This window comes from Vidua chalybeata, chromosome 17, assembly GCF_026979565.1.
Source record: "Vidua chalybeata isolate OUT-0048 chromosome 17, bVidCha1 merged haplotype, whole genome shotgun sequence".
Taxonomy (NCBI): domain Eukaryota; kingdom Metazoa; phylum Chordata; class Aves; order Passeriformes; family Viduidae; genus Vidua; species Vidua chalybeata.
In genome coordinates this window covers 2,993,340-3,002,195 of record NC_071546.1, presented here as the reverse complement: position 1 = coordinate 3,002,195, position 8,856 = coordinate 2,993,340, and the positions used below count along the sequence as shown (strand labels likewise).

Genomic DNA, 8,856 nt, shown 5'->3' with positions numbered 1-8,856 from the left:
CTCGAGCGTGCCATTATCGGCTTGTTTCACGCCGGGGAAGGCTCCCGATGCTGTGGGGCAGCGCCGCGCTGCCCGCCCGCCTCACGCCACCATCCCGCCGGCCGCTTCTCGCGGAAGGGGCCGGGCCGCGCCGGCGGAAGCGGCGCCGGGGACTCATGGCGGCGCTGGCGCGGGCCCTGGTGAGTGAAGGGAGGAGGGAGGGGAGGAAGGAGGGGAGAGAGCTCTGGTGCTGAGGGGGTGAGCGGCATGTGGAGCCGGAGTTGTCCCCGCGCCGCCCCTGTGGCGGCCTCCCTGCGCAGCCCCAGGGGTGTCAGCGGGGGCTGCTCCCGCTTCCCGCTCTGTGGCCTCGCACCCGATGTCTGGCGAAGCAGCGGGGCGAGCTTTTGTGTTTGCAGAAGAGTTACTGAGGGGTGGGAGCGTGTTTAGGGATGGGAACGGAGCTGGGGAAAGGGCTGGAGCACCAGGAGTGTCTGAGGGAGCTGGGCGGGCTCAGCCTGGAGAAAAGGAGGCTCAAGGGGGACTTGATGGCTCTGCACAACTCCTGACAGGAGGGTGCAGATAGGAGGGGTTCGGGCTCTGTTTCCAGGGAAGAAGGATGAGAAGGAACAGCTTTAAACTGTGCCAGAGGAGTTTCAGCTTGGACATCAGGAGGAACTTCTTCACTGAAAGGATGGTCAAGCATTGGAAGGGGCTGACCAGGCAGGTGGTGGAGTCACCATCCCTGGAGGTGTTTAAGGGACTCCGTGACATGGTCTAGTTGACATGGTGGTGTTGCTGTCTCAGAGTTCTTTTCCAGCTTAATTGATCCTGTGATTCTGTTGTGTAAGGGTTTGGTCTCCTGGTGGGAACTGGAATCACATGCTCACCAGTGGGACTCCTCTGCCGGGCTCAGTGTGTGCCCTAAGGGGTGAGCATTGCCCTTACGGGACCTTCCCCTCTCACTCTGGAGCTGTTTGATAGCAAGGGTAGTGTAAAGATTCCAATTCCTGTGTTACTGCTCAGGCACTGGCACCACCACAGGGCAGCGGTGGAGATACCATCCCTGGAAGTGTTCAAACACCATGTGGATATGGCACTTGGTGACATGGTTTAGTAATGGTTGGACTTGATCACCTTAGAGGGCTTTTCCAGCCCTAGTGGTTCTGTGATTCAGATTGGAAGTGTTTGGGTTCCTGTGAAAGTGTGGGTTTCCGACAACTCCACTCCTTTTTTCTTTCCCATTCATTTGTGTGCATTTTTTTTCTATTAGCCTTTGAAGGCATCTGTGGCAGAGTTCCTCTTTTTAGCGTATTGTCCAGGAAACAGACTTTTGTACCTGGGTATGATCTTATATCACCACTCAGCGTGGCCAGCACTGCTAAGTGGGGACAGATGTCCCAGGAACAGGAAAGGCTTTTAGTATGGGGGCAATATCCACGTATGAAATTAATCCCCCAGGTACCCGGAGCCGATGGCTCAGGGTGTGGTTTCCCCAGTCATGCTGAGCCCTGCCCTTTCCAATATCTAGATGAGAGCAGCCAAGCACAAACCTGCCGAGAGCAGCTGAAATGCAGTGACCTTGACTTCCTACTTTCTCCTCCCAACCCTGACCGTCTCTGTGCTTTGTCCTTGCTCGGTTGCCTGCCTTTTTCTTAGCCCCCGTGGTCCAAGTGCTGGAGCAGCACAACAGGTTGTGCAGTTTGAAAGCATTAAAGAGGCAATGGTCAGCAGGCAGGGAGGGGGGAGCCAGGCAGGAACCGAGCAGGGAGAGCAGTAGGGAAGCAGTGAGGCACCAGAAAGGCTCAGCTGTCTGTGGAGCTGCACCCCCAGGGCAGGGTTTGCAATGAAAACTGCTTCTGAAGGGGAAGAATTTGCCTCCTGGGCTTACCTGTCCCTGGGCAGCTCCTCTGCCAGCTGCTGCTGGCATTCGTGTAGCAAAGTAAGCTGGTTTGATTTTTCAGCCTGACCAGAAAGGTTTCTCTTTAGAGAGGAGATGATGTAGTTACCTGCCATTTTTGTGATCTGGAGTATGCTCAGCTTCAGCTCAATAACTGCTTTTCCCTGGCATTTCTCAGCACCTGTTTCTGCATTAGAATTTAGTGGTTTCCTAATTTTATGAAAACGAATCTTTAAAATTTCTGTATTTCTTCCTTCTACTGGAAATAAAGAAAATTTGGTTTTTGTCTGACTTTGAGATCCTTGTACATGATACAGCCCTGACATTTCAGCTCTGCTCCTTAATATTGGCATTATGATAAATCTGGCTTTTGCCCAAGATACCTTGATAAATCGCTTGTCTGCTACCTAAGACTTTCTGAAAGGTTGCCAAGAGGATTTAGAAGACTAGTGATATTCTTTCATTCTGTCTTGACAAGGCAGCTGTCTGCAGACTATTCCTGAGTAATCCTGTTCAGTTTAGGCTTGGTACATTTTCTTTCAGCCCAGGGGAGAACCAAAAGAAGCACTTGTAGTTTGAAAGGAAGGCTGTGTTCTGCAGAGTGATGCTGGCTTAGAGAAAATTCCTTAGCTTCTCATATTCCCTGCTATCTCCTGCTGTCTGTTTTCTTTATTACTGGATTGTTTATCCCATCTCAGCTTTTAAGTGTGCTTATGCTTATTTTTTGTTTTCATACGTCTCTGTCCAGTTTTGTTGCATTTGTGCTTTTCAGCAGTTCCAAACCTCAGTATGTTCAAGCTCTAAGCCATACCCTGGGCATGTTAATGAGAAAAGGCCTCAAAAAAGTTCTGTCAGATCCTTGGAATCTTGTAGTAATTGTTCACAAAAAAAAAGGTTACCTCTTACTCACTGAAATGTTTGTTAAACTCTTTGGGTCAGAACACTAGATTATTTCAGGAAGCACTTTGTGGGACTCAGCTGAAATGTCTTTTTGGATAGAAATTTAAAATGTATCATTTTCATAATTTCATTTGCTGATGGTGATGTTATGTCCAAAGATCAGAAGACTGAGTAGTCTTGCTGCAGTAGAAGTGGGAAGGTGTAGTAGCAGTGAACACTAACCACATTTGTCATGGGACAGCATCTCTCCTTTTGCAGTGTTTAAAACCCCAAATCAGTTCCCTTAATGGATTTGAAGTGCAGCTCTGGAGTTGAGGGACAGCCTGCAAGGCCGATGGCCACACCTGAGGGACAGCGGTGACTGTGCAGGTCACAGGAGGGAGACAGGAACTCGGGTTGGTTTGTGTTGGTTCCTCTTGTCTCTGGGCAGATCTGCTGCTCTCGTGGTTGTCCTTTCACTGAGCACCCCCAGGGACAGTCTGACTGCCCACCCCACCAGATGTTAATACAGATTGATAAGATTTCCCTGAAGTCTTCGTTTCTGAATGCTCATACATTGGATGCTTCAATATCTTAATCATCTTTGTGGCCAACTAAAAATGAAGCTATTTTAGAAAATGGCATCTCCATACATTATTTCCAGTGTTAATATCGTGCATGTGTGAAGGAGGCAAATATTGTACTAACTTGAATATTGCAGAAGGTGAAAGGTGCAAAAAAGGTGCAGGCAAAAAAAAAGCTCCACCTCTTCTTCGTATTGCTGACATTTTCATGACAGAAAATAATTATCTTCACTGAAATTTATGAGGACAATATGTGCTTTTGGAATATGAAAATTCTTAGCTGTGCCTGAGTAAAGTAAGAGAAAGATGCATAAAAGCTGAGTTGGATGAGGGCTTTTTAGAGCTTACTCAGTCAATTGAAGAATGCTTCTTAAGCATTTGAATTTATTATACAGACAGAGAAGTTGTGGTGTGGTTTTATGATGTAGACAGCCCACCATTTTTATGATGTAGACAGCCCACCATTTCCTTCCATTCATCTGTTTCTGCCATCAGACTTGGGTTGGATACTTGTACTGGAAGGCAAAATATTTTCATAATCAAAATTTATACTCTTGTCAAGTTGGGAGTTGAATCTGAGGATTGTTAGAATCATAGAATATCCTGAGCTGGAAGGGACCCACAAGGATCATTGAGTCCAATGCCCAGCCCTGCACAGACACCTCCACAATCCCACCCTGTGCCTGAGAGCGTTGTCCAAACGCTCCTGGAGCTCTGGCAGCCTCGGGGCCGTGCCCATTCCCTGGGGGGGTCTGGGCAGTGCCAGCACCCTCTGGGGGAAGAACGTTTCCCTGATACCCAACCTCAACCCTTCCCCCTGGCCCCCCAACACAGCTTCATGTTGTTTTTGTCGTATGAATGAATAAAACCTGTGAGAGCAGAGGGACAGTTACACTATTTCTGCATGTCTGTGTCCTTTTCTTCATTACTCATCTCCTCGTTGCAGAGCTGCCAGGCTGCAGTGACCCAGTGGATAGCAGGGTGCCGTGGGTTGCTACAGACCGCCGCAGTCCCGGGCCGCTGTAGGCGGATGCTCTGCAGTGTTTTCCAGGTAAGACATGACAGCATGTTAAAGTGTCTGAAAAATGGAGTGATCTTAAATTACCAAGAAAAAGTAGCAGTTTTTCAATAAAGAGGCTTCCAAAAGTGATGTCTTCACTGTGTATTGTGGAAATACCAAGGCAACTCTAGAGCTCTCTGCTGCTGCAAGAGTGAGCTCCCACTCTTGTTACGTGTCCAGGTGTGTCTTGTAATAGATCCAAATAATCTGTCGTGAAAAGATTAAATGCAGAAGTCCAAATGGAGGTGTTACTTTTCCAAATGAGCTATTACAAGCCAGTAATGTTTGCATGCTGTTTCCAGTATTTTATTTTAGAGAACACTTTATTGTATAGAACATCTCCACTGTACAGTGGCCTTGGACTTCCTAGTACTGATGGATGTTTACCTTGCACAGCACATTTAGTGTTGTTCCAGTGGAAGCTTTGCAGTTTGGCTCACTGTTGTGGGGCAGCCAGTGTAGTGTCAGAGTGTGTCTGTCCAGAGTAAATCAACTAGAACATCAAGTAATAGTAGTTAATGATAAAGGGTTGAAAAATGTGTAGGAAAAGGGAATAGATGCTAACCGTACTGTTAAAGCACCAGTTCGCACCAGTAGCACCTGATGTTGGGACTGGAGGTGGAAATGAGCAGTTGTGAAGTTATTAATGAAGATGGGCTTACTCTACATTCAGTATACATCTGGGGATGACTGCTCTGAACAGCATATTTACTCTGTCTGAATTAATTGATAAATAAGGTACTCCTAAATTGGGTGTGCTGGGAGTCTGTGAGAGGGTTCTGTTCAGTGTGCAGCTTCTTTCCTGGGGAGCCTGTTTGCTCCTGCTTGAGAGTTTTCTTTGTTGTGCACTAGATCTGTGATTGAAGTCATGAACTCTGAAGTCATAGGGGCTGTAGTGGTAGCTTTTACACTGCAATTTGTGTTTTTTCAAGTCTTGGCCACAAAGACAAATGAATAGGCTATAACATTATAGATAAAAATAGCCATTTGTCTGCTAAGTCAGAAAAAACAATTATTCTTTATTAAGAGACAAACCCCATAATTAGAAGTAGTGTGACAGTCAAAGCAGAGAGGCTGTAGCTTTTGGGTACAGTGTTCTACCAGTCCATTCCACCAGTACATTTATGGAACACTGGAAAATGTGGTGTGCAGCATTAAGCACAGACAGCCATTTTTATTTGTAACAGTTATTATAATAAATTTGTGCTATTTGTGATGCAGAGTTTTTCAGGATTAGCAAGAATTAATTGACTTGGAAGCAAACTACGGGTGGTTGATGTAAAGTTAAGTCCGTTGTCTCTAAATTGTTTTTCTTTTTTTTTTATCATTTCTACTAGAGACACAAGGCTGGCCCCTTCCAACTCTCTAAATTCTGTGGTGGATTGAATCAAGCCAATGGAACCATCACACAGCACAACAGATCCTTTTACAATACAAATAAGGTGAGAAAAGTTGGGAAGTTTTATTGTTGGAGGGCACATGTGCTAGGGATTCTAAAGAGACAGGAGGCAAAACACTTCTCAGAACACATAGGAGAGGATTCAGCCTTTCTCTAAGATGTTTTCGTGTAATGTGAGCAATGAGTCTGGTAATTGGAGAAGGAATTCTGTTCCTTTTCAGAAAAAAAGGGCTGGCATAGGAAGGTGCAGTTACAGTTGGATTATCAGGGTGAAGGTTCATTGACAAGACTGAGGGCTTCCTTCCAGACAAGAAAGAAATTAAGTCAAGGTGTTGGGGGCAGATGTTCCTTCCACACATGTTAGAAGTGACAAGATGTTTCCTTATTCTTTAGTTTGGGAATAATGTGTGGTGACACTTGTTATCTTCTAAACACTGAAAATTGTCATGCAGTCTACTAATAACAGCTAATTATTGTGTAATAATTTACTGTTCATCTGTACTATTTTGTTGATCTGTGGTCTGTGTGTCTTGTAAATGTATTGTCTTTTGTCTTGGAGTAGAAGTTTTCTGAGGCATTAATCAACTCCATAAGATCAGTTCACAACTTAAACTAAGGGTGTTAGCATCTCTCAACTAATAAATATCCTGGTATCTTGTTAATGCAGAGTGAAGAAAATGGCAAAATGGAACACATGCATGAGAAATGAGAGGACAGAAGGAAAAAGAGTTAGGGATTGATAGGTAAAACTTCCATGAAAACAATAATCCCACTTTGCTATCTAGCTAATAGTGCATTTTGCTGGTGTGGAGTTAGAGGTACATAATAAGAAGAGTTTAAAATAGGCTCTTTTGACATAGAAAAAAATGAAGTAAAACCAGAAGTGTGCAAGGGAAGAACCCCTGCCTGCTCTTTGCATTTAGTTCTTAACTAGGGGTTTTCCTTCTTACAGTCAATTTTTCAGTGTTTTTCAGCTGTTAAGATAAACCAAACGCTTTGCAGACAGGGATTGAAGCATATACAAAGGGATTGCACAATTTATCATGGCCAGAGCTAAAGTTGTTATCCAGACTCCCAAAGATGGTGCATGCCCCTAATCCCCACTCCTGCCTGCACTGCTCTGAGCCCTGCACAGGCAGCACTTACAGAGTGGATCTGGGAGAGCAGTGGGTGACAAGACTGTACCTCAAACAAACCAGGAGTGCCATGAAGATCTTCAAGGCAGGACTCAAGATTTGCTTTTGGTGTATTGGAAAGGGCAAGGGGAGGAGCACAAGGGCTGAAAGATGGATGAGGAAACTTCCCAGTTAAAATAGCCATGGTGTAAGAAGCCAGGCAGGATTTATGACCAGAGAGGAAGCAGTTTACAACACTGTAGGTTTGAGGTGGGTTTTTGGTCTGCAGCTTCATTATTTTGAATAGAGAAGTACTTACTCATCTTTGAAATGTGAACTTGACTATGCAGTCCTGGTGGGAAAGTGGTTTGGAATTAATGGTGAACTCCAGATGTTTCAGTTTATGTTTGGTGTCAAAATTAAAATGATTGTTTGCTTTAAGCACTGCCTTTCAGGTATTGAGCAGGAAAGGCAGCCTGAGGTAGGCTTATCTAGATAACCCTTGCACAGTGTCTTCATGAGCTTCTTTTGAGTGAGCTATAAAATACGTTTTTAAAGTTTTCTCTCTCTCTCTCAATATTGTGGTTTTAGCCCAGCTGGCAACTAAGTACCATATAGTTTCCCCCTCCTCAGCCCAGTGTTTCCTAGATCTGATTTTAGAGATGCTTATAGGATTGTTTAATTGCATTTGGCTGCAGTCCTGGCATTGGCAGGATGAGCTTCAGGCCTCTATCCATAGGTTGAACCAAGCACTCTGCTTAAATCCCTTCACCATCTCTTGAGCTAGTCCAGGCTGCCTTGCAGAAGAATGAAGCAAGAACATGGCATTTTCCAGAAAAACCTGCTTGTTGGTTAGCCATAGTTTTAGTGATGAGCTAACAACAGATGAATTGAAATAATTTTGGTTTTTAGCTTTCTCTGCATAATGAAAAACTTGTACAGAGGGAGACTTCATATGCATTTATAGATAAGAGGCATGTAGAGAAGTTCTGCCTGGGTTATGTTGATTTAGTGAGCGTGGCAGTAATTATTGGACACAAGTTCTACCTTGAGCAGTTCCTATCATTGCCTGGAGGGGGATTATGGATTTATGATGGAAGGTTAGGAGCCATTTGTAGTGTAGCAGGGAGCATTGCATTGCATAATCCTGAAGAGAAGGTACTAAAAACTGGTTTAAATACGCACAACGTGTCAGGGGAGTCACTGGGTCCATCGCGTGTGGCAGAGGGTGGGATGTGCCTCTGCAGACATTGGTAAGGGGGGACGTGGTGAACAGGTTTAATGACCAGCATTCAGAGGAGGACCTGAGTATCACAGGAGGTCCTGGGCAGTGTTACACTGTCTGGGAGGTTGAAAGATATTTAAATGGTGCTGGGTGTGTTTCTCCCCATTTACCTGAACACCGGGCATGGCAGGATTCAAGGCATTGGCAGCCATCTGTAGTCAGTGCACAAGTGCAGAGTGTTTTATCTCAAAAGCTCAGGCTTGTGTGTGGATATACACAGGAATGAATTCTGTGTCAGAGCTATGATTTTGTCACCTTTACAGTTAGTTTTTAATTAATTATAGCAGCTTGTGCAGAGTATGGATCTGTATTTTAATCTGTATCTTAATATGTATTAACTTACCATTCATGCTGTTTCAAAAACTAGTATATTAGTGCTAGGAAGTCTATAGAGAGTGATCAGAAAGGGGAAAAGCTTTCAATATGGGAATAGCCCATTTTAGGACCCTTCTAAACTAAGGAATGTATGTATGATACTGTCCTATAAAAGTAATAAAAGTTACTGAACAGTGGGATAGGAAATAGTTGTTTGCAGGTTCTTATGGGAAAATTAGGGATGGAAGAGACTTTTAAAGGTTATCTAGTCCAAGTTACAAGGTTGGATTTTAAAAAGGCACAAGGGATTTTTTTTTAACATGATTAAACTGTTAAACCAAAC

The 8,856-nt window shown here is 44.5% G+C and overlaps 1 protein-coding gene across 1 annotated transcript in view; it reads left to right on the top strand.

Moving 5' to 3' along the window:
- Positions 1–8,856, top strand: part of LOC128796848 (ubiquinol-cytochrome-c reductase complex assembly factor 1) — a 46,019-nt gene continuing 37,163 nt past the window's right edge. Inside the window, exons 1-3 of the mRNA XM_053958883.1 lie at positions 1–179; positions 4,286–4,390; positions 5,737–5,841. Of these exons, the coding sequence (XP_053814858.1) occupies positions 48–179; positions 4,286–4,390; positions 5,737–5,841 (342 nt within the window). The 5' untranslated portion in view covers positions 1–47. The remainder of the gene's footprint in view (positions 180–4,285; positions 4,391–5,736; positions 5,842–8,856) is intronic.